Genomic DNA, 25466 nt, shown 5'->3' on the forward strand with positions numbered 1-25466 from the left:
AGACGTTTCTGCCCTATAAACCAGACCCTGCCATCATCTATTAATGTGCCATTCCTGGTACAACAGCAAAGACAAGAAAAGTGGCTACTCACAAACATCATTCCTCCCTTCCAGCAATTACTGGTGCGGCCCCAGGTTGACCATTTGACCACCTGAGGTCTCCTTGGAACAAATGTCCAAAACAATTTAGTAAACTCCTAAACTAAGCTACCTCCTCAATAGGTAGCTTCATCTACCAAGAACCAGTTTTTCTGAGAGAGAAGAGTCCAACTAACATCTCCCAGGCTGCTTTGCCTACTTCTGAGACATCAGTCGGATTCCTAACCTCACCACCAGATAGGGCCAAGGCAGAAAAGCTTTCTGCAGAACAAATTGTGAGGAGAAATTATTTCCAGATTTGTATCCCAGGAAAAAAGCAGAGACAGAAGTAAATATATCTTGCCAAAAGACTTAGAAGAATCTAAGAACATGGAGTAAAGCTGAATATATATATATAAATATATATAATGTGCTGCATGTTTATTTATTTAAAAATTGTTTTTTTATTGATTTTAGAGAGAGGAAGGTAGAGAGAAAGAAACATGGATTTGTCATTCCACTTATTTACGCATTCATTGATTGCTTCTTGCATGGTGTATGGAACCTACAACCTGGGCGTATTAAGACAATGCTCTAACCGACTGACCTACCTGGCCCGGTCTAATGTATTTTTTTATTTTTTGAAATATTTTATTTACTTTTTTAAAGAGAGGAGAAGGTAGGGACAAAGAGAAGGAGAGAAACATCGACGTGCGAAAGATACATCCATTGGTTGCCTCTTGAACACCCTCAACCAAGGGCCTGTCCCACAACCCCGGCATGTGCCCTGACTGGTAGTTGAACCCATGACCTTTCACTTCACAGGCCAGTGCTCAATCCACTGAGCCACACTAGCCACGGCTAATACTGTATTTTTAAACAGAAAAAAAAATTATGGCAAATGGATATGAAATGGGTATTCTCAAATTTAAAAGTGTCTTTTTAAGGTAGCCATCATGGTTAGGGACATAATTATTCTAAGGATTTAAATTCCACTTTTTTAAAAAAATAATTTTATAAAGAAAGAGAAAGGGTGTGTGTGAGAGGGAGAGGGAGAGGGAGAGGGAGAAGAACACTGATTTGTTGTTCTCCATATTTATGCATTCATTGGTTGATTCTGGAAGGTGCCCTGACTAGATCAAATCTGCAATCTTGGCGTATGGGATATGCTCCAACCAACAGAGCCACACGGCTGATGCTTATGCCCCACTTCTGAAGTTATCTTTAGAGAGGCCGACCTATTATGTTTCCTGCACTCACCTTCCTCAACGTGTATTGAGTGTCTGCCTGTTTTAGTCACCGTTGTAGCCAGCGAGGGTGTATTGGTAAACAAGACACACAAAGTCCCTGCCTCCTCGGAAATAAGTATAAATAAACAAACAAGCACACAAATAATATTCTGCTAAGTGCTGACAAGAAGAGAGTAATTTGCGGGGCTGGGAATATTTTAGGTACAGGAAGGCAGGGCACGCCCTTCTCAGGAGGTGAACTGTGAGGGAAAGGAGTAAGCTCCCTTAAGATCCAGGAGGAGTGATCTAGGCCCCTGACAAGAAACCAAGTTTGTGTTAAGACATTTGGGCACATGGAGAGCTGCTGGAGCATTTTTAGAAGGGAGCAGCGTAACTGGGTAAGTCGTTGAGAGTGGATTTGAGATAAGTGGGTGAATGTGGTGAGCGTTTCAACTGAGTCATAGAGTTTATGGTACAAACAGCATTTTATAATTTAGGGAGTCGCTTTTAAATGTGGTTTCCCAAACTGTGTTAGCAGCAGTGGCCTTAGGAGGTTCCCCACACTGGCCTCACCCAAACTAAGTCTTTACCAAGAGTAAATATCTCATTAGCAATGGTTGCATGCATGAAGGCAGTTAGTAAGTTGGTAGAAAATTTAGTATGTCTAAGAATTGAACATACAAATTATCTACACAATTACATTGCTTTGTTTTCTTTTTGGGAGGGTTAAATATGCTGTTTGATTCTTTAAAAGTTCACCGCGGAAATAGTAATAGTACACTGGAGTTTAGACATTCACATATTCAAACTTAGAGGAGCCTGATGTGATGCAGCCTCCTTGAACTCTAAAACAGAAACGGGTTCTGATTCATCGGGGACCTCACACGAGCTAATCTACCCAGATGTATGGAAACATGGCATCTGCACACATTTTTTCCATTTCATTTACTTTACCACTCAGACTTAGGGATCTTCCTGTAAATCTGTGACTCATCCTCAAGTGAATGACTTAATCTAACCAAGGGTAGGGAACATGATTATTCAACAAATCCGTGATCCCCAATTAGGGTGCCAGGAACCTCTAAGTGGGTTCTTGTGGCTTGGTACTTTTCATCTTTTCTTTTTTTCCTTTGAAATCAGTGCTTACAGACTGTCTGGTAATTGGTATTTCTTTTACCCATTGAGGGTATTTCTGGGTCAGTTTGCTTTACTAGCTCACATAAGAGCCTGGCTCAGCTTCTTCGTATAGGAAAACAAGCCCTATTCCGACTACTCTTCTCTTTTTTTTTTTTACAGTAAAAATGTTAATGTTTGCACTAATCCAATCTTATCCACACAAATGATCTCACTGGAATTCTCATAATAACACTGTTATCAGAACAAGTCCGGCATTGTGTTTTTAATTTTACAGAAGCAGGAGTGGAGGAGCTTCATTTCTAGCCTAAAGTCACTTAATTGGTAAGGGTGGCCGCTGGACTCCAAGCAATGTCTGGGCCCCACAAAACGTGGTTACACTTTCTCTGATCACATGTCTCTGCAGGAAACACCCAATACTTACTAGAGACTTGCCTCCCACCCCCAAATGAATAGTAGGCACTGTTACAGTTTAAGCTTTCGTTGTTCTCTTATCATATATGTGTTATCTATAGCAGTGATTTGTGTGGTTAATGGAGAATTCTAGACAGAAAGTTTATGTTTTGGCAGAGATAATAGTCCTCTCTCTTCAAAAGACCATTTACTGAAAGAGACTCTGTGGTTTCTGTTTGAAACTGACACTGAAAGCAGGAGTTAGAAGATAAATTTACTCAATTCCTGGTGTGATACCAACAGGATATACCCCGAGGCTTGCATTTCCATATGAATGAAAAGGGGACAATTCCCGAACAAAAGATTCTCATAGTCCTGTGAGCACACACAGCACACTTAGGCACTTACGCACTTATGCATTGCAGTCACTCGCACTGGCCAACCCATCTGTGCTTTTCCTTGCTTTAGATATTTCCTGCATGGTGCAGAAAAAGAAGATTCACAAAAACTGAAAGCAGGTCAGTTAGTTGGTTGCAAAGAAGAGGGACTGAGGTAGTGGGAGTGATAGGAGCAGAGTTTGGAAGTTATTTGCTTATTTTGTGAGCCAAGAAACTGAGCCAGTTGATATAAAACCCAGCACTATTAGAGATAAATAAAGAGACTTTTAGGTCGTTTTACAGGCATTAGCATGATGATCTCTCTTTGCTTCCTCCTCAAGTATTCAGTCCTTAAAAGCTCCTTTTCCTACAGAGACCTACACTACTCTTCAGTGATTTTTGGAATGCTGTTTGTGTTTGGTTTGCAGGTTTGCCAGAATTCACACATAAAAGGACAGGAAGACTAGTTAAATTTATTTCTATGGAAGCAATGGGTAATTTGTGTGTGTGTGCAAGTCTCGAATATTGCATGGGACAGTCTTTTACTATAAATTGATATCTGAATTCAAATTTAACCAGGCATGCTCTATTTTATTTAGCAACCTTATTCATTTGGCTAAAACATGGATAAAAGCAAAAACGTTTATTTTATCAACTTTAATGCAAATTGGAAGCAAGTTTCTTGGAGCTTTCGGGCAATAACCTCTGTTCTCACACTTGGATGCATGTTAGAGTCAGCTGAGGAACTCCGAAATCTGGTGCTGCTTGCTGCTGCTCCAGCGTCCAGTCAGGGTATGGGGTTTTGGGAAGCATTCCAGGTGGTGCTAATGGGTAGCAGTGAGAGGCAAGGGGATGGATGCGCAATGGTTTTCGTCCTGCATGACACACAAAAAAGACCTAAGGGACTTGTTTAAAGTGTCCACAACCAGATCCCACCCCACATCGATTAAAGCAGCGTCTGGGGGCAGGCCCCCTGCTTTGCAATTAAAGAAAACCTCTCAGTAAACTATAATAGCCCTTCAAGGTTAGGAAACCCTAAATTATAGCAAAAAAAAATGTGACATCCTAAGGGAGGATCAGTTATAGGAAACTTAAAAAATTATCTTTAATTTTTAAATTATGAAAATTAATCTTTAGTATAATAAATTCAAGTAATAAAGAAACATCTAAAATAAAGACGAACTTCCTTAATTCCACTTCTCAGAGGTATTCACTGCTCCCTGTTAAAACCTGGGTCTGTTTTTCCTATGGCAAGCGAGAGGAGGACTTGATGAGAGGCAGACGGTCTGTGTCAGTTATCTTTTAAAGAAGTTGCCACACTTCACTTTATTGGACCGGAACTTTAACACGTCACCGTATCAAGGAAATAGTTGTGTTTATTTCAGGCTTCACTGTGAGTCAGTGAAATTAGGAGCTATACTAATATGAGGGAAGAGCATGAGAAGAGACTTGAGTGGACCAAACCACCTCTTCCACAATCATTCTCCACCCTTGACATTCCCATGTAATGGTAGTGGCATTGGAAAACACTTCTGGCCATTCTCTGTCCCCTCATGTATTTGCCTCAGGTAACAGGCATAACTGACCCAGCTAGCGCATCTGAAAGAAGAGATTGGGCTTAAGTAGTTCAGTCCCTTCTTTTTGTCTCTCTTTGGGAAGACAGCCTGTCTTGTCCATAGGGAGCAAACATTCCCAGCTCTTCCATGGGGTCAGTTTTACAGGGACCAGCCTCCACTAGAGATTCCTCCAGTTGCAGCTCTGCTTGAGACTGGGAGGGGAACTCTGATTCTACATTATTATGTAAATCCACTGTTGTCAAAGAACACTGCATATCCTTAAAACAGCCTGAGCGGGATAAAAATCATTTGTGTTTCCCTCCTATGTCTATCTTGCACTTGATTTCATTCACAAAGTACTCTATCAAAACACCGGCAATATAAACATAGTTTCCCTTGGAAAGTTACAGAACTATCAGTGAGGAAATTAGCATCAACTCTCCCTGCTTCCCATGCCCAGGTCATATCTCAAAAAAGTGGCATGAACGCATCATAAACAGAAATATATAAGGCCATAGACAATAGAGGTTGATATACAAATACAGGAAATACAGAGGAAAATAGAAATGCCCTAACTAGTACAAAAAAATATTAATAGCAAAGCAACTCACGGGGATAAAATAGACACTGAACATTGCCAGGAATAATCCTTATAGCTGACTCTCATCCTATCTAACAGATCCCTGAATGAAATAATCCCACACCCCCAGCCACATCATCTGTTTCTGTCCTCTGTTGGGTCAACAGGCAGACTAGGTCCTATCTACACAAGAGCTGTGTTCACTTCTCCATTAGCTGTATTTTTCTTTCCCTACTTAAGGTAATGGTGTGAACATGTCTTTGTTCAACTGATTCCTTTTTGAACAAAAAATTACATTTATTCAAAGCAGAAAAATCTATCAATGAATAGCATTTTACAAAAAAGGAAAAAATATATAGTAATAAAAAAATTGAACTCAGATGTGAGTGATGACTACAGAAGATATCACTGTATCAATGAATGAATAAACAAAATAAATTTCTATGTTACCCATGACATAAATATATATATATATATATATATATATTCATACACATACATATATATTTAATCCTTGCCAAGAATCTGCTTGAGAGGAAAAAAGAGAGAAGAGAGACACTGCAAAATGAGGGAAACATCTATCAGTTGCTTCCTATACATGCTGGACCGGGAATTGAACCCCACAACCCAGGTATGTGCCCTGAACGCGGATGGAGCCTGCAACTTTTAGGTGCATGGGACAACACTCCAACCAACTGAACCACCCAAACAGGGAGATGATGCAAATATTTTAAATATTCCTATTGTTGTTTTTGTCACATAGTAATTTAGTTGCCTTTTCATAACTAGAAGACCTCTGTAAAATTAGACTGGTTTATTGAGGTAGATTCTATAAACACATGCTTAAAAATGAATTAGAAAAGTTTAAGAAATTTGAAGCTGGGTTTTTACTATTTTATTGATTAAAATTTTAATGTTATGAAAGATGTTGCATTAAAATTTTTAAATCACTGCTAAATTTTTGGTTTGGTGGAAGGGAATTGGAATAAGAGATGGAAATCTGTACTTTTACTTCTGGTTCTACCACTAATTTCCAATGTAACTTTGAATATATAATCTGAGTCTCTCTTAATTTCTTCACTTGTCTATTAGAATGTAGAACAGATAGGTCTTAATACCCCTTATAAATCTAAAATCTTTTGATTGGATTCATTCCCCCTGGCTGGCTGGCTTGGTTGGTTGCAGCACTGTAGGTTCGATTCCTGGTCAGGGTACATATGTAGGATGTGGGTTCAGTCTCTGGTGAGGGCGTGTTCAGGAGGCTACAGGATGATGTCTCTCACATAGGTGTTTCTCTCTGTCTCTGTCTCTGAAATCAATGAACATGTCCTTGGGTGAGGATTAAAAAATAAATTAAAAAAAAAAACCTTCTAGTAAGTACCAATATATTCTTGGCTGAAAGAAAATGAGCATAGGTTACTAAAAAAGTCCATGAGCTGCTGCTGCCCCCTATAGTAGACTGACCTGGGGGTGGTGCTACAAAACTAGGTAAACATTTTGTTGTTCTACCTGCAACCTGCTGCCATCCTCTACGGGCTTATTCTCTCAAAATCAGGAGTTTTAAAAATTGTCTAATTTCTAACTGCCTGTTTTTTATCTGTTATAATGAAAAGTAAAACTCAAATAAATTATGTTTAATGATTGTTAGCTAAGACAATTTGAGCAAACGTGTTTTTAAAACTATTGAAAGAATTGTTTCTGTAATTTCCTAAATTAAATTTATCTGCACCTGGGAACACCACGGGGATGCCTGCAGAAGGGAAGGCAAGCCCCTCAGAGGGAGCGCACACCCAGACGGGCCCTCAGGGGCTTCCCAGCTGCAATCCTAAACTTGAGAACACATGAGGTAACATGCAACTATTTTATGCTATTTCTGTTTCTGTATATTTCTCTGCTAACACACAAAGAAATCACATATCACACAGAAGCACAGAGCATAGTGATTTGGAGCCAGCTTCAAGTAATGGCTTTGTGGGCATAAGTTGGATACCTAAGTCTCTATCTTCTTATCTGTAAAACGTCAGAAATTACAGTGGTCTGTCTTGTTGGGTTATGAGAACTGAGTGAGTTAATATATGGAAATTCCTTAGAACTGGAACGGTGTCTACCTTCTAGGAAGCACTGAACAGTTAGCTGGTATCATCATCAGCACTGTCGTCATCAGCAGTTGGTCACGTTACATCACCTATATCATGATTTGGTTGGTTTTTCTCCATGCGCACTCAGATGTGTATCCATCCAGCCTAGAATTAAATCTTGAGGTAACCTAGCAACTACACATTTCACATGACTGGCTCCTTTGTTGAGAAACAGCAGAACTAATAATTGCAGGAAAATTTAATGGGTGTTTTTAGAATTTGCTACTTTTTGTTTATATACTGTGTGCCGAGCCACCACCATCAGCCCAACCTTAGTGGCTACCCCACATCCACCACACACCTCAACAGGGAACCCTCACTACCAGCCCATCCGGAACCATTAACTGGGAAGACGAGGTTAGGAGAGCAGGCTGCCTGTTGAGATTCTGAGCTGGAATCATGAGACGGGGCAGCTCTGCAAGCTCTTACCTAAATCTCTGCAATCTCTGTGTTACCTAAATTCCACCCGATCTACTCTCCCTCTTCCAAGAACTTTCGGATTTCTCACCTTTTATCGAATCCTTCATCACAATTACAGCAGGAGGAAAAACTTCTTAGCACCCCATCTTCTCCTTACTATTACCTCTTTGTGAAGTTTGTTTCTTCCTTTGAGAAATGATACTGATGGTTATCTCATCAGCTGGGGGTGTTAAGTAATGCACATTTCCAACAAAATAGTTTTTGTTTTATGCAATAATTCTTTAACTTTGTGCTGCAATTATGTACTTACTTGCTTTATCCTTGCTGAGGGGTAGAGGGCTACCTTTTCATTTGTTTTCTTGAACACCTAGCACAGTGTCATACACATATTGGAACCTTTTTCATTCATTCAACAAGTATTTGATGAGCATCATTGATGTACCACTCTCCTGAGCTCTATGTTTACTGTAATAAATAGCCAATCTTGAATTTGCTTGATAAAATTTGCTAAATTGATCTTCCAGTTGTATTTACCAGGCATTCAGCTTTCAGACAAGACTGTGAAATGACTTTCATTCACCCGCAGCAGTATCAGGAAGTTTATTTACCTGGGCATAGGATACAACCGGCCAGCCTAAACTGTGTGATTAAAGGGATGGACAGCAATGTGTTATGTAGCACATGAGACGGTGCTGGTGCCATGGCCGCTTACTCAGTGTGCCAACATCCCATTGAACGCACGTGCCCACTGTGGCCCTCAAAGATAAGATATGGGTTTTGTTTGCTTAAAAGTCTGTCTTGCCCTGGCCAGTGTGGCTCAGTTGGTTGGGCATCATCCCACAGACTGGAAGGTCACAAGTTCCTGGTCAGGGCATATGCCTAGGTTGCAGGTTTGGTCTCCTGTTGGGGTGCATACAAAAGGCAACCAATCGAAGTTTCTCTCCCTTTCTTTTTCCCTCTTTTTCCCTCTCTAAAAACAATGAAAAAAATGTCTTCAGGTGAGGATAAAACCAAAAAAATAATTAAGTCTGTCTCATTCATTAGCCTGTGAACCTCTGAGAATACAATTATGTATTTTTCACCTTTGCATGTTCCTGTCTTTAGAAAATAGTTCAGTGCCTGAATTTAATGGATGCTCAATAAAATAAATATTGATAGAGTGAAATAGTGGGAACATTTTTGACTGGCTACTACAATATTTCAAAAATATGTCCATAGGCTGTATTGTTATTCATTAGGCAGCACTGAGTGAATGAACGCCTAACATGTGCTATTATTAACCATGCTAATTGTTATCATGTAGCACACATACTATGTTGCCTCACTTTGACTAGAGCTGGAATGTCGCATTCTGTTTTTCCTTTTTCTGGGGTTTATAATTTAAGAGGCTTAGGGAGAAACAGGAAAAGTATTCTGTGTAGGTCAACCAAATTATGGGAAAAGATCAATTTTAAACATTAGCTATCTCTCGTCAAAAAGCTGAATTTGGTACTAGTTTAATAAATCCAGACTCATGGGTCTCCCGAGCTTGACCTTTTAATATAAATTAAATTAAACGTTGAACCCAGTGAGGGTGGGAGGAAAGAACTAAAAAGTAGCCAGTTGTCCCAACCCTGTCAAGATGCAATTTTCTGGAACCATGGCTTATTCTATATTTGAACTTAATTTAACATCTAGTTAGTTAAAAATTCAGCTGGCAAATTAGTCTGCTAACCAGCTTTTTGTATAATTTCTGGAAAATTTGGTCATTAAGAAGAAATTGTTTTAAAATGCATCCTTATCACCCTCAATAAATTCAATAAAAAGGTAAAAAAATAAATAAGTAAAATTTATCCTTCGCTGACATTAAAAGTTCTAGCAGCTATCCTCCTTGATACAGACATTTAAATCATAATTAAATTTTAAATGTGTTCTAAATAAGTGGGTTAGAAATAAGCATTTATAAATAACTTTTAAATATCAGAAAGCTAGTTACTGTTATGCAACACTACAGAAATGAATTTATTGTATTAAACTTACATAAGAAAGCAAGTACCCTGAAGGAACCTGATAATTCGTAAGAAATTAGTTTGAAAATCTCTTTGGAAAAAATATTCAAAGGCTGTCTGAGTGCATTTGGATGGCTATTCCAACACCACCATAGACTGGGAGACTTACAAACAACAAACTTGTTTCTAAGGGTTCCAGAAGTTCAAGGAAAAGGCGCTGGCAGAGTCGGTGTCTGGTGAGAGCCCCCTTCCCAGTTCACGGATGGCTGTCTCCTCGCTGTGTCCTCACATGGCAGAAGGGGTGAGGGAGCTTCCCGGGTTCTTTGATAAGGGCACTAATCCCATGCACAAGGACTCCAGTTTCGTGACTTAGTCCCTGCCTAAAGGCTTCACCATGAAGTACCATCACATTGGGGGTTATATTTCAATATAGCAATATTGGGAGGACACAAATATTCAGTCTGTAGCACCCCATTCCTGCACGGGAAAAAATTCACATCCTTCTCACATGTGATATACACTCACTCCATCTTAACAGCCAAAAAGTCTTGTTTTAGCAACAACTCAAAAGTTTAAATCCAAGTCTCATTTGTATCATTTAAATCAGCTATGGGCTAGACTCAAGGTAAGACTCGTCCCAAAGCAAATTTCTCTCCAGCTGTGAACCTGTGTAACCAAGAAAATTAGGTGTTGCCAAAACAAAATGGTGGGACAGGCATAGAATAAACATTCTCATTCCAAAAAAGAAAAATAGGAAAAAAGAAAGGAGTGACAGGTCCCAGAAGTTCAACACCAAACAGGGCAAACAACATTAAAACTTAAGGCTGAAAAATAATCTTTGCCTTCTAGGCCTACTGGGTGGCCATATCACCCACAGGCCTGGGCAGAATGACCCCACATATTCCAAGTCTGGGCCCCATGGCTCTCTGGGGCTGGTGTTCTGAGCTTCAGGTTCCCCCTATATAGCCCTGTCCCTTTCTTAAATAAAGATTTTTAAAATTTATTTATGTATTTAGAGAGGAGGGGAGGAAGAAAGAGAGGGAGAGAAACAGCGATCAGTTGCCTCTCACACATGCCCCAACAGGGACGAGACCTGCAACCCAGGCGCGTGCCCTGACCGGAACCGAACCAGCGACCTTTCGCTTTGCAGGTTGATGCTCAACCAACTGAGCCATGCCAGTCAGGGCAGCCCTTCCTTTGAAATCTAGGTAGAGGCAGCCATGACCCTGTGGCCTGTGTGCTCTGCACTCCAGTGGAGAATGGGTGGGCGCCCTCTGAAGGGGTAGCTGCAGAAGCCATATGACAGCAGGGCCCAGCAGAGCCACATCTGTGGAGCATGGCACCAGAGTACAGAGAGAAGAACCCCCATTGGAAGTAGTGCCAGGGAGCTTGCAGGGGTTCCGTAGGTGCTGGCAGTCCTTCCTTCGAACTGCTCTGCCCGTCAGGCCCTTGCACTTGGGCCTGTAATGTGAGTGGCAGCTCTGGTGATCACTAAATAGTCTTTGGGGTCCTTCTTCTATCGCCTTGGAGAACAGCACCTGGCTTCCCTGAGAATGCTGATCCACATTAACCTTCCTGGCCACACCCTTAGTGTTGTCATGATTTCCGATATGAATAGCCTATTTTCCTCCCTTAACACTTTGCTTAGGCACTTGCTTTAGCTAAATATCCAGTTTCATTGCTTGCAAGTTCTACCTTCCACAAAATAATAGGACACAAATACAATTCAGCCAAGTTCTTTGCTACTTTATAGCAAGGATTGCCTCTCCTCCAGTTTCCCATAACCTTAGAACCAGAAAAGTCAGTACTTGTGCTGCCTGTCACTACCAGAACCAATAAGTAAAGATGGGAATTGTATTTTTATGGGCACTTTATTCAGATGGCAGGCTATCTGAGCAGATTATGTACCCTAAAAACCATCTTAACATCTCAAGCTGACCTTTGTAAGGAGAAGAAAAGGGTAGATCAGGTGTTTGGAATTCAGGAAAAAGGTAGGTAAGGGGCTTGGAATTCAGGGAAATAGGTTAATAAGATAAAAGCTGTAGTCTGGCAATTTTCCAACCATTCCTTCATCTGCTGTCCAGATTCTTTATCTGCATCCTGGTCCACAGGCATTCCCTCCCCGGAGCACAATGGCTCAGATACCATGCTGATTGCTTGCGGTCCTCCTGGAGCACAAAGGTTGAATTGCTTGCAGGTCTCCTGGAGTCAGGCTGGGTCCATTCATACATTCTAGTCCCTGGAACAACAGCTTTCTAGATGCATTAATCACTGAACTTATTAACTGTAACTTAAAGCTAAAAAGATTTTAACTCTTGAGTTTCCCATCAATCTGTTCCTCATTTCCATCTGAGACCTCATCAGAATGGCCTTTATTACACACATTTTTACCAACTCTCTGTTCAGGATTACTTGGGAATCTCTAAGAAGATTGAGGCTTTAGCTACAGCTCTCTTATTTTCTTTCTGAGCTCCCACCAGAATCATCTTTCAAATTCTGTTCCTGGCAATCTAGGCATTTTCTAGAGTGCACCTCAAAACTCTTCCAGTCTCCACCTGTTACGCAGTTCCAAAATCACTTCCACATTTTTAGGTATTTGTTACAGCAGCTCCTCCCTTCTCAGTACCAATTTCTATCTTAATCTGTTTGGACTGCTGTAACAAAAATATCATAGATTAGTGGCTTAAACAACAAACTTTTATTTCTCATAGTTCCGGAGTCTGGTAAATCCAAGGTCAAGGTGCTAGCAGATTATAAGGGCACTAATCCCACTCATGAGAGCTCCACCTACATGACCTATCACTGCCCCAAAGGTCCTACCTACAAATACCATCATATTTGGGTAATTCATACATTTTGGAGGGAATACAAACATTCAGTCCAAAGCAAAGACTCAAAAACAAGTCAAAAAATAAAACAGTATATTTATAAGCCATATTATATTTATTTAAAAGTCAAAAACAATATGATGAAGTATGTACACACAAATTTCAAGAATACCTTATTTTTTAATTAATCTGACCTATGTATACAATGAAATATCACTTAAGAAATATAGAAATTATAATATGAACTGTTGTATAAAAATATAAGACATGGTATTACTGTGAAAGAAAGAGAAGTTATAACTGTAAGAGACATGTTAATACCACAAAAGCGTTGAAGAAAAATTAAAAATGTCAAACGCTAAAAATAATTTTTTTCTTGGTGTTATGTAGCAGGTCTTGGAATGGGATGTGTGCAAGTAAAAATGAAAAGTTCACGCAGATAAAATTTCTGAATACTACTTGTCTGATTTTCTACAGAAAATGTCAGCTATTTTTATGATAAATAATATATGTCTCAAAAATATATATGTATTGTTGAGACATATTGAAATAATACATATATCTAAAAGTACAATTGCATTTTCAAACATAAGGTAATTAGAATTTTAGAAAGCAGCAGCTTTTACATATTTTTAAAAGCCAGTAGTTATGAATAAAAATGAATATTACAATAAACTGAGTAAACAACTTTTGCCGTGAAAAGGTGAATATAATTAATAGGTGAAGCACCTTTCTCTCACTTTAATAAGAAGTGTGGGTGAAGGTCCTTATCTCAGAATAACAAAGCTAAGAACATTCAGACTGCTTCATTTAATTAGGAGCAGAAGAAGAACATATTCCATTCCATGTACTGGCTGTGTTAAAACACACACACACACAAACACAGTCGATGGCCAGATAGGAAGGTAAAATGCAAGAGAAGCAAGTGGATTTATGAGTACAGTCACTAACCCACCATGCTGTTAGTTAGTTAACACAAACAAGTACAATGTATATTTTAACTACATTGATCCTATATAATCTGTACTGATATTATATAATCTATAGAATATTTACTGTTTTATCCTTGCATAGACACAGATTTATCTACTATTCAAAAAGCAGCAAAGGGATAGTAAGCAGTGTCAGAATTTATAGTTCCTGCTTTTATTTTTTTTAATTTTTTTCCATTGCCTTTTAGTCCACTTATACCCCTTCCCTGCAGCAAGCACCATGCTGTTGTCCATGTCCATGAGTCCTTTTCCTTTTGGTTCAATTCTTCTACCCCCTAACTCCCTCCCCCCGACTAGCTTTCATCCTGCTCTTCATCTATGAGTCTGTCCCCATTTTCCTTCTTAGTTAAGTTGGTTCATTAGATTCCACATGTGAGTGAAATCATATGGTATTTGCCTTTCTCCTACTGGCTTATTTCACATAGAATAACGTTCTCCAGGTTCATCCAATCTATTGCAAAGGGTAAAGTTTACTTCTTTTTCATGGTTGAGTAGTATTCCACTGTGTAAATGTCCCATAGTTGTTTTACCTACTCATCTACTGATGGACACTTATGCTGCTTCCGTATCTTGGCAATTGTAAATAACACTACAATGAACCTACGGATGCTTATGTTCTTTCAAATTAGTGTTTTGGGTTCCTTTGGATATATTCCCAGAAGTGGGGTCTCTGGGTCAGAACACAGACCCATTGTTCATTATTTTAGGTATCTCCATACTGCTTTCCAGAGTGGCTGCAACAGTCTGTATTCCCACCAACAGTGCAAAAGGGTTCCCCTTTCTCCACATCCTCGCCAGCACTTGTTGATTTATTGATGATAGCCATTCTGACAGGCGTGAGATGTTATCTCAGTGTAGTTTTAATTTGCATTTCTCTGATAGTTAGTGAAGCTGAGCATCTTTTCATGTGTCTATTGGCCATCTGTGTGTCCTCTTTGGAGAACTGTCTATTCAGGTCTTTAATCCATTTTTTAATTGGGTTGTTTGATTTTTTGGTATTGAGTTTTGAAAGTACTTTGTAAGTTTTTATGTTAACCCCTTATCAGATGTATCGGTGAATATATTCCCCCATTCTGTGGGTTGTCTTTTTATTTCGTTGATGATTTCTTTTGCTGTGTAAAACATTTTAGTTTGATATAGTCCCATTTGTTTATTTTTTTTGTTTCCCTTGCCTAGGGAGATACATCTGATAAAAAATTGCTACAGGCAATATCTGAGATTTTGATGTCAATGTTTTCTTCTAGGATTTTTATGGTTTCATGTTTAATATTTAAGTCTTGGATCCATTTCAAATTCATTCTTTTTTTAAAAAGATTTTATTTATTTATTTTTAGAGAAGGGAAGGAAGGGAGAAAGAGAGGGAGGGAAACATCATTGTGTGGGTACCTCTCATGTTCCCCCTACTGGGGACCTGGTCTGCAACCCAGGCATGTGCCCTAAACTGGGAATCAAAATGGTGACTCTTTGGTTTGCAGGCCGGCACTCAGTCCACTGAGCCACACCAGCCAGGGCTTACTTTGAATTTATTCTTGTGTGTGGTATAAGAAAGTGGTCTAGTTTCATTTTTCTGTGCATCTCTCTCCAATTTTCCCAACACCACTTATTAAATAAACTATCTCTAACTCATTGTATTTACTTGTTTTCTTGTCAAATATTAATTTACTATAAAGGAGTGGGTTTGTGTCTGGGCTCTCTATTCTGTTCCCCTGATCTATGTGTCTATTTTTATACCAGTACCATGCTGTTTTGATTACTATGGCCTTATAGTGCAGTTTGATATTAGGTAGTGTGATTCTTCCAACTTGGTTCTTCTTTCTCAGGATTGCTGCTGCTATGCAGGACCTTTTGTTGTTCCATATAAAATTTTCAAATATTTGTTCTAGTTTTGCGAAATATCTCGTTGGAATCTTCACAAGAATTGTGTTGAATCTATAGAATGCTTTGGGTAGTACGGACATTTTAATGATGTCAATTCTTCCTATCCACGAACATGGTACATGTTTCCACTTACTTGTTTCCTTTAATTCCTTACTTCAGTGTCTTATAATTTTCTGAGTAGAGGTCTTTTACATCCTTCATTAAGTTTATTTTTAGGTATTTTGAAGTTTTTGAAGCAATTGTGAATGGGATTGATTCCTTGATTTCCCTGTTAGTCATTGACTTATAAAAATGCAACTGATTTCTGGATATTATATTTGTATCCTGCTACTTTGCTGAATTCATTTATCAGTTCTAGTAGTTTCTTGGAGGAATATTTGTGGTTCTCTACATATAGAATCATGTCATCTGTGAATAAAGAGTTTTACTACTTCCTAATTTGGATATCTTATTTATTCTTCTTGTCTGGTTGCTGTGGCTAGGACTTCCACTACTACGTTGAATAAAAGAGGTAAAAGCAGACATCCCTGTCTTGTTCCCAATCTTAAGGGGAATGTTTGTAGTTTTTGCCCATTTAGTATGATGCTGGCAGTGGGTTTGTTGTATATGGCCTTTATTACATTTAGGTATATTCCTGCTAATCCATGTTGCTGAGAGTTTTTATCATAAGTAGGTGCTGGGTTTTATCAAATGATTTTCCTGCATCTATTGATATGGTCATGTGGTTTTTATCCCTCATTTTGTTTATGTGATGAATCACATTTACTGATTTACAAATGTACCAAACTTGCATTCCCAGAATAAATTCCCTTTGATCACAGTGTATGAACAGTTTGATGCATTGCTGTATTTGGTTTTCTAATATTTCATTGAGGATTTTAGCATCTATGTTCACCAGATATATTTGCCTATAATTTACTATTTTTGTAGTGTCTTTATCTGGTTTGGGAATTAGGATAAGTCTGGCCTCATAAAACGAGTTTGGGAGCCTTCCCTCCTCTTGAATTTTATGAAATAATTTGAGAAGCAAAGGTGTTAGTTAGTTCTGCTCAGAATGTTTGGTAAAATTCTCCTGTGAAGCTGTCTGGTCCAGGGCTTTTGTTCTTTTTCAGGTTCATTTAAGTGTGAAGTTAGATTGTTTATTTGAGCTTTTTCTTGATTTTTTTTTTGAGATAGCCCTGTAATGCTATGAATTTCTCTCTTGGGATTGCTTTCCCATCATCCCACAGATTTCAGATTGTTGTTTCCTCATTTTCATTTGTTTCAAGGTAGCTTTTGATTTCTTCCTTGATCTCTTTTTTTGACGCATTCATTATTTAATACCATGTTATTTAGCTTCCGTGTCTGTGCATGTTTTTCAAGGTTCTTTTTGTGATTGATTTCTACTTTCAACTCAGTGTGGTTAGAGAGGAAGCAGATGTGATTTCAATCTTCTTAAATTTATTGAGACTTGTTTTGTGGCCTAACATGTAGTCTATTCTAGAAAACATTCCATGTGCACTTGAAAAGTATGTATATTCTGCTGCTTTGGGGTGAAATGCTCTGAAGATATCAATTAAATCCATTTGATCTAGTGTGTTGTTTAAAGCTTCTGTCTCCTTGTTGACTTTCTGCCTGGATGATCTATCCACTGAAGTCAACCGTGTTAAAACCCCCTACTATGACTGTATTTCTGTCGATCTCTCCCTTTATATCCATCAAGATTTGCTTTACATATTTAGGTGCCCCTATGTTGGGTTTGCAAATGTTCATTTGGGTTATATCCTCTTGTTGGCTTGTTCCCTTCATTATTATGTAGTATCCTTCTTTGTCTCTTATATAGCCTTGATTTAAAGTCTATTTTGTCAGCCATACGTACTGCTACCCCAGCTTTTTTTCCCCATGTGTATGAAATATCTTTTTCCATCCCTATAATTTTAGTCTGTTTATCTTTTGATCTGAGATGGGTCTCTTGGAGGCAGCATATATATGGGTCTTGTTTTCTTATCCATTCAACAACCCTAGGTCTTTTGGATGGAGCATTTAAGCCATTTATATTTAAGGTGATTATTGATAGACACATATGTAGTACCATTTTTTTGTTAGACTGTTTTCCTCTGTTTCTTTTTCTTTTCTTCTTAAAGCAAGCCCTTTAACATTTGTTGCAATGCTGGTTTGGTATTAACAAACTCCTTTACCTTTTTCTTGTCTGGGAAGCTCTTTATTTCTCCTTCGATTTTAAATGATAGTCTTGCTGGGTAAAGTAGCCTTGGTTAAGATTCTTCCTTTTCATCACCTTGAACATTTCATGCCTGTCACTTTTTGCCTGAAATGTTTCTGATGAGTAATCAGATGACAGTCTAATTTGTGCTCCCTTGTAGGTAACTACCTGCTTTTCTCTTCTTGCTTTTAGGATTCTCTCCTTGTCTTTAAGCTTTGTTATTTTAATTATGATCTCTCTCCCTGTAGGCCTCTTTGGATCCATCTGAGCTTCCTGGACTTGTGTGTCTCTTTCTTTCATTAGATTAGGAAAGTTTTCAGTCATTGATTCTTCTAATAAGTTCTCAATACCTTGCTCACTCTCTTCTCCTTCTAGTGTCCCATGATGCTGATGTTGTTCTGCTTCACGTAGTCCAATGTTTGTTAAGTTCTCCTCCTTTTAATTCTTTTTTCTCATAGATGTTCTGCCTGGGTTTTCCCCCCCACCTTGTCTTTCAAATCACTGATGTGATCCTCTGCTTCATCTAACCTTTTGTTTATTCCTTCTAGTGTATTATTTCAGATATTGCATTCTTTATTTCTGACTGATTCTTTTTATGGGTTCTATGTCTTTTTCGATGCTTTTTAGTATCCTTGTAGTCATTACTTTAAACCAGGGGTATCTAACCCACGGCCCATGAGCCACATGAGGCCCAGGATGGCTATCAATGTGGCCCAACACAAAATTGTAAACTTACTTAAAACCTTTTTTTTTTGCTCATCAGTTTTCCTTGTTGTCTGTGTATTTAATGTGTGGCCCAAGACAAGTCTTCTTCCAGTGCAGCCCAGAGATGCCAAAAGGCTGAACAGCTCTGCAAACTATCTGATAAATTGCTTGCTTCCATTTCATCTAGTTCTTCTGGAGAGTTCTCTCATTCTTTCATTATTTTAGATGCAGGATTTTATTTTTAAATTATATTTTATTTACTATGTTATTACAGTTGTCCTGATTTTCCCCCTTTGCCTGCCTCCACCCAGCACCCCCTACTCCCTCAGGAAATCCCCCCACCATTGTTCATGTCCATGGGTCATGTATATAAGTTCTTTGGCTACTCCATTTCTTATACTGTACTTTATGTTCCCATGGCTATTCTATAACTACGTATTTGTACTTCTTAACCCCCTTAACTTTCACCCATTCTTCCCCATGCCCCCACTTTTTGGCAATCATCTGGTAACTAACTTCTTTTCTATTGCTGCTTTTAGAGTCTTTACCTTTAACCTTCAGCCTTTTAATTATCATGTGTCTTGGAGTGGGCCTCTTTGCATCCATCATAATTGGGACTTTGTGTGCTTCTTGGATTTGCATATCTATTTCCTTCACTAAGTTAGGAAAGTTTTCTTTCACTTTTTTTTCAGATAAATTTCCAATTTCTTGCTTTTTCTTCTCCTTTTGGCACCACTATAATGCAAATGTTGGACCTCTTGAAGTTGTTCCAGAGACTGCTTATCCTAGACTCATTTTTTGGATTATGTTTTTCTTCTTGTTGTTCTGATTGGTTGTTTTTTTTCTTCCTTATGTTCCCAATCATTTATTTGTTTCTTGGCTTCATCCACTCTACTGTTGTTTTCCTATAAATTGTTTTTATTTCAATTAGTGTACCCTTTATTTCTGACTGGGTCTTTTTCATGCTGCTGAGGTCCTCACTAAGTTCCTTGAACATCCTTATAAGCAGTGTTTTGAACTCTGCATCTGATAGATTACTTATCTCCATTTCGTTTAGCTCTTTTTCTGAACTTTTGATCTGTTCTTTCATTTGGGCCATGTTTCTTTGTCTCCTCATTTTGGCAGCCTCCCTGTGTTTGTTTCTATTAGGTAGAACTGCTTTGACTCTGTGTCTTGGTAGTGTGTCCTAATGTAGTAGGTGTCCTGTAGGGTCCAGTGGCACAGCCTCCTCTATCACCCAATGTGGGTGCCCATGGTGCGCCCTTCATGTGGTCTGAGTACACCCTCCTCTTATAGTTGAGCTTTGATTGCTGTTGGCAGGTCAATAGGAGGTATTTACCCAGGCAAGTCAGCTGCAAGAACTGGTTGTTACCACTGACCACCAACCTCCACCATCTGTGGAGGATCAGTTGTACAGGGGCTGGGTGGTGGTGCTGTGATGTGGTCTGTAGCTGTCCACTGTGTACGCTGTCCCTGGAGTTTCTTGGGTGGTGCAGGCCAAGGTCAGCCCCCGTTTGTGTTTTGTGTGGGTCACCCTGCCTGAGCTGTAAAGCAATCTGAGATGGCCACTACTTGTGCTGAGCTTGGAGATTCCCCAGTTGCAGCCAAGCTGTGAGCCTAATTTGGCTTCTGCTAGGGCTCACTGAAGCCAGATGTTGCTTGTTTGTTTGCATTTAGGAGCCAAGACCAGCCATTCTTATGGAAAGGCAGCTTGGGTAGTCCTGTATGTTGGATGAGACAGAACCTCTGGGGATCCCAATGTGGGTTAAACAGTGTTAAGCAATTGATGGAGTCTCAGATATGGCACCAGCTTACCGGCTCCATATGGGGGGAGGTTTAGCAAAGGGACAATGGCCTCTGCTTGCCTTGATGTCAGACACTTCACTTTCTCTCTGTGTACCACTCTGCCTTTCAAGCTGCTACCCTGGTGCTGGAGCTCTGAGGGACTGAGTAGGTGAGTCTGTGTGCAGGTTCTTTAAGAGGAACTGGTTGGGGCTCTAGAAATTTCTTCCACTGACTCAATCCCTGCTGGCTTTTGCAGCCAGAAGTTGTGGGGACTTATCTTCCTGACACTGGAAACCTGCGCTGGGGTGCCTGGTATAGGTCTGGGATCTCTCGCTCCCAAGATATCTCTCCTGAATTTTTATCCATGTGGGTGTTGGACCAATCCGTTCTGTGTCTGCACCCCTCCTACCAGTCTGGATGGATGTGGTTTCTTTAATTCCATAGTTGTCAGACTTCCATTCAGCTCAATTTGTGATGTTCCTGAGTGGTGGTTATTGTACACTTTAGTTGTGTTTTCATGTGGTTGTGCAAAGAGGCGAGCCATGTCTGCCTATGCCACCATCTTGACCGACAGTCTGTTCTTTCATTTTGGTTCTGTTTCTTTGTCTTCCCATTTTGTCTGCTTCTTTGTATTTTCCATTTTAGTTGTTAAACTAATCAGCCATTAAACCAATCAATTGTTAAATCAGTCAAGCTATAATCAGCTGCATGGCTTAAGCTCCACAGAATGGGGCAGAGTATTTCCTGCAGGCAGGGCTTTTGCTTCCCCGCAGGCTAATGCCATCTGAAGGGGACTGCTCTGCCTGAGAAAGATGGCTCCTGCAGTATGAGGAATGACTCAGCACAGGGATCCTAGTGGCTGTTCTTTCAATTCTCTCTGCATAGCCACCATCCCCAGACTCTCCTCAGTCATCGTGAGTCTATTCTGCCCTCCCTCTACTGGAACCCAGGGTAAGAGGGTGCAAATGGAATTTTGTGCATTGACCCTTTAAGGCTCTCTGAGCCTCCAGCCATCTCTCCCTGGCATACAGAAACCCTGCCGCTTTCACAGCTGGATGTTATCTGGGTTCCTTTCCAACTCTGTTGCTGTAGGCTGGGGAGCCTAGTTTGGGGTTAAGCTATCACACTTCACAGGGGAACGCCACTGGCTGCTGAAATATCCCTCCTCATTTTCAGCTGTTGCCTGTGGGATCCCAGCCAGACCTCTTGCGCCTCCCCTGCAGTCCCTACAAGTCACATTGTGGTGAAGTGGTTTATTCTGTCGGTCTATGGTTATAAGGCTTTCTCCAGCTAGTGTTCAGTTGGTTGCTCAGAATGCTTTGTCTACAATTTAGTTGTAATTCTAGATTGGTCCTGTGAGGAGGTTAGTGTAGCTTCTACTTTCACCTCTGCCATCTTGGATCTCTAGAATAATTCTTGCTTTTAGAAAATGCAATGCAGATTGTCATATTTCCAAATTTGAAAACAAAACTCCAATTCTTGGGATTAAAACAGCATAGTGATTATCAGGGATCTTCTTGAAAGAAAACAGTTATCTCCTCTGTGTTACAGCAAACAAGATACAACAGTTTAATCAGCAACCTTAGAGATTTGGCCAAAAATATTTAATATGTAAGGCATCTGACCAAGAGAGGTTAAATGTATTAAATGTAAGCTTTTTATAAGGCCAGTGATGTCTCTAAGTCGCTAAGAGATCTAGAGTGTCTGTGGCCCTTGTCATCCTTTTTTCCTGAGAGTCTGACCTTGTCTTCACATATAAGGCAGCTCCTGATTGTCCATGCTAGCAAATGAGGGAACAGGCATGGAAAACATAAATCTTATGATAAAAAGTTTTATTTCATAATAAAATCAAGTTTTCCACTGAAATTTTTATAGATTTTGCAAAATGAGGCTTTGACCATGTGCACAAGTGAAATGTTCCTTGTACAATAAAATATAATATTTCTGCCCACCTTTTTGTTTTTAAAGATGAAGAGTATCATTGTTTTCAACTTGAATCAAATCTGTCTTTGGTAAGAGGCTATACCGATTGACATTACCTACTAATATGAGAGCTCTGGAATTCATTTCCCCTATATCATATTAAAGTGTTTTCAAGCTCATTTCGTATCTATATTTCCTTTGTTAATGAGTCATAGCTTTTTCAGGATGAACTCCTATTCTACCAAGCAGACAATGGGACGCACAATCAATTGAAGCACACATTAGATTGTATTCTTACACTTGCAGCGTATATGTCAAAGCTAACACCAAATAAAAATAATCTGCAAAAGCAGGTAAATATATTTGCAACTAATTGAGGTTGACTGTAAGCCCAATCCAACCTTTCTAATTTTTTTTTTAAAACCATCAATGGTGATTTGCGGTGTCCATCTATCCTGATGAATGTTGTGGTGGAGATCTTTCAAAATACATGAAGTCCTGAAATTGGAAAAAGAATTTACATATACATAAATATGTATATGGAGAGAGAATTATATTTATATAAATAAATAATTTGCCATAATGCATAAATATAACCCTTTATAATTTATCTGGCAATCCTCCACACCAGTTAAAAGTAAATAAATCTAATAAATCTTTATAAGGAGGACCTAATATAAAGAGCAGCAATTATAAACTTAAAACTGTTGGTAGCCAATATATTTTCCATTTGGAATACTAATTAACTAAACTTTCTTTGTTAAAAGACAAACAAACTTGATAATCAATATTAAATATGTTAAAATACCAATTGTAATATGTTAATCAGGCTCATAGAGTAAATATTACCAAGTTTATTTCTATGCTTTATTTATGACTATTACCCACTAATTACTAAGAAATATAGTGAGGGAATTACACCTCACGAATATAAACATGGCATAACACCAACAGTGCATGGACAGAGAGGCAGTAGGGTGGAGGGAGAGGACATCAGCTTTAGAGGTATTTAATTTCATCAAGAAGTCACAGGGCAGGCCTTTTTTAAAAATCCTCACTTGAGGATATATTTTTTTATTGATTTTAAAGAGAGAGGAAGAGTGAGAGAGAGAGAAGCATCGGTGTGAGAGAAACATCAATTGCTTCCTGTACGTGCCCCAACCAGGACTAAACCTGCAATCTAGACATGTGCCCTGAGTGGGAATGAAACCCACAAACTTTTGGTATACGGGATGATGCTCCAACAGACTGAGCCACCCAGCCAGGGCAGGACAGGCCTTTTTAAGTAGTGAGAATAATCAGTAACATGCAATGTTGACAATACACCCATTTGATGCCTGATATCGTCCACTCTCCTGTCCCTTTATTCATATGATATTGAATAGTTAATATTTATAAACAAATTATAAGTATTTTTATCTCCACTTTATAGGTGAGGAGACTGAAGCTTATAAGTGTTAAACACTTTATAAAATATGTAATTAGTAAGTGGTAAAGACAGAAGTTGGTCTAGTTTCAAAGCTATTGCTTTTCTACTATGTTACTTTTCATCAGAAAGAATAAATCTCTCAAGATAACTCAAAAGCAAAAGGCTTACAATGAGGAAGCAAGCTCCAAAAATCATGGCTTTCATCTTCACATCCAGGTCTAATGGAAAGTGAATGTCAAAGTGGTCAGCATTGCCCATGGCTGACATCAGACCATTCCACTTCCTAATAATACTGCCAATGTTGGAGACACCATCCAGGGATGTGACCTAGAAAGATAAGAATTTGACTGTATGATGGCTGAAAAATGTTATAATACATGTTTTATTCTTCTTTTTTATTCAGAAGCAGCTTCAATGACCACAAATACAGTGTAGGAAGTGAATATATTAAAACATAATTTCAAATAGGAAATTATGGCCAGGAAGGGCTAAGTGCCTTGCAGCTGGTCAGTAACTGAGCTAGAATCTTATATCTTACACTTCTCAGGCCAGTGTTCTTTCTTAGTCCTTAGATGAGTTGGGAGGTATGATTTGAATTGATTCTGAAATTTTTCTCCCTATAGCAAAGGGCGGGAGTTAGGGATTGGAAGGGAATTTCTTCCAGTCCAGGGAAACAAATGAGCAAAAGCAATGAGGCATGGTTTTGTGCACTTCACAAACTCCTTATGATCACTCAAGTTTTTGTGTGCCAAATAAATCGACCCTGTCTTAAACTATGCCAGGATCCTGAAGGACTTCAGCTTCTACTTCGATACTGACTTTTGGTGATCAGAATGACTCTATACACAGAATGAGTCTGCCCCTGGAATTTGGCTTATTTATATTTTCTATTTCTCTACATGGTCTTTCAAAAAATAAGAAATGCTTGGTGACTTGGCGATGTTAAATGAGAACTAAGGAAAGTTTTTTGGGCGTCATGGGAACTACTGGAAAGAGCAATTTTAGATGATGAGCTTGCTGAATTGCAAAGCATTCAGAAAGGACTCTGAGAGGATCAGCAAATATTTCTAGGAATCTCCTTCGTCAGGTTCACAGAATTATCCATCGAGATAAAAGTAAAGCAAATGATTTTTCTTTTTCCTGAGAAAATGTTATAAGCCTCTTTGACTGTTATCCATGTTGTCAGTGCTGTCCTATTTCTTGAGGACATGGACTTCTGTCCTACAAAGAAGCAACGTGCACAGCCTTGCGGGTGCCCACGTGTTCTGAGAGATGGAGGGCACTTTTCATCCATCACTCAGGACCTGTTCTCGGACCCTGGAAATCTTTGATAAAAAGAGGTTAATTAAATACAACCAAGAATAAAATACATAGATTATGACAGGCTATTTACTCTTGGAATTAGTGTTTTAATGGTGTCTCTTATCTTTACCAAACACTAAAATCATAAAAATAGACCTCACATTTTGGAAAACATTAAATAATCCACTAACAATAATTTGAAAATCATATAAAGTCAACCAGCTAACTCCTCATACTACTCTCTTCATTCACATGAAAAATCATCCAAAACCAAATCAATCTGAAGTCTGTTAGTACACGTAGAAAAAAGATGTGGAGACATTATTGTTACATTTGTTTACCTCAAACACAGAATCTGAACCACAGCCATAGGTGGAGCACGGCCCACGTATGCGCATCATAGTCTCCTTCTTCTCGTTCTGGATGCTGTACACCGCCCGGCACAGGTTCCAGTGGTCCAGAACAAAGCCCAGGGTGACGCCAGGAGGGCACTGAACCTCCAGCTGCAAATGAGGCAAGACAGAGGGGAGG

The 25466-nt window shown here is 39.1% G+C and overlaps 1 protein-coding gene across 3 annotated transcripts in view; it reads right to left on the bottom strand.

Moving 5' to 3' along the window:
- Positions 1-22096: 22096 nt before the first annotated feature.
- Positions 22097-25466, bottom strand: part of PLSCR4 (phospholipid scramblase 4) — a 56239-nt gene continuing 52869 nt past the window's right edge. For all 3 annotated transcript variants that reach the window (XM_053918237.2, XM_053918236.2, XM_071220593.1), the window contains exons 7-9: positions 25277-25438; positions 23802-23960; positions 22097-22702 (exon numbers count right to left, since the gene is read on the bottom strand). In XM_053918237.2, coding sequence (XP_053774212.1) covers positions 22655-22702; positions 23802-23960; positions 25277-25438 — 369 coding nt within the window. In that variant the 3' untranslated portion in view covers positions 22097-22654. The remainder of the gene's footprint in view (positions 22703-23801; positions 23961-25276; positions 25439-25466) is intronic.

The sequence above is a fragment of the Desmodus rotundus genome, chromosome 2, assembly GCF_022682495.2.
Source record: "Desmodus rotundus isolate HL8 chromosome 2, HLdesRot8A.1, whole genome shotgun sequence".
Classification (NCBI taxonomy): Eukaryota; Metazoa; Chordata; class Mammalia; order Chiroptera; family Phyllostomidae; genus Desmodus; species Desmodus rotundus.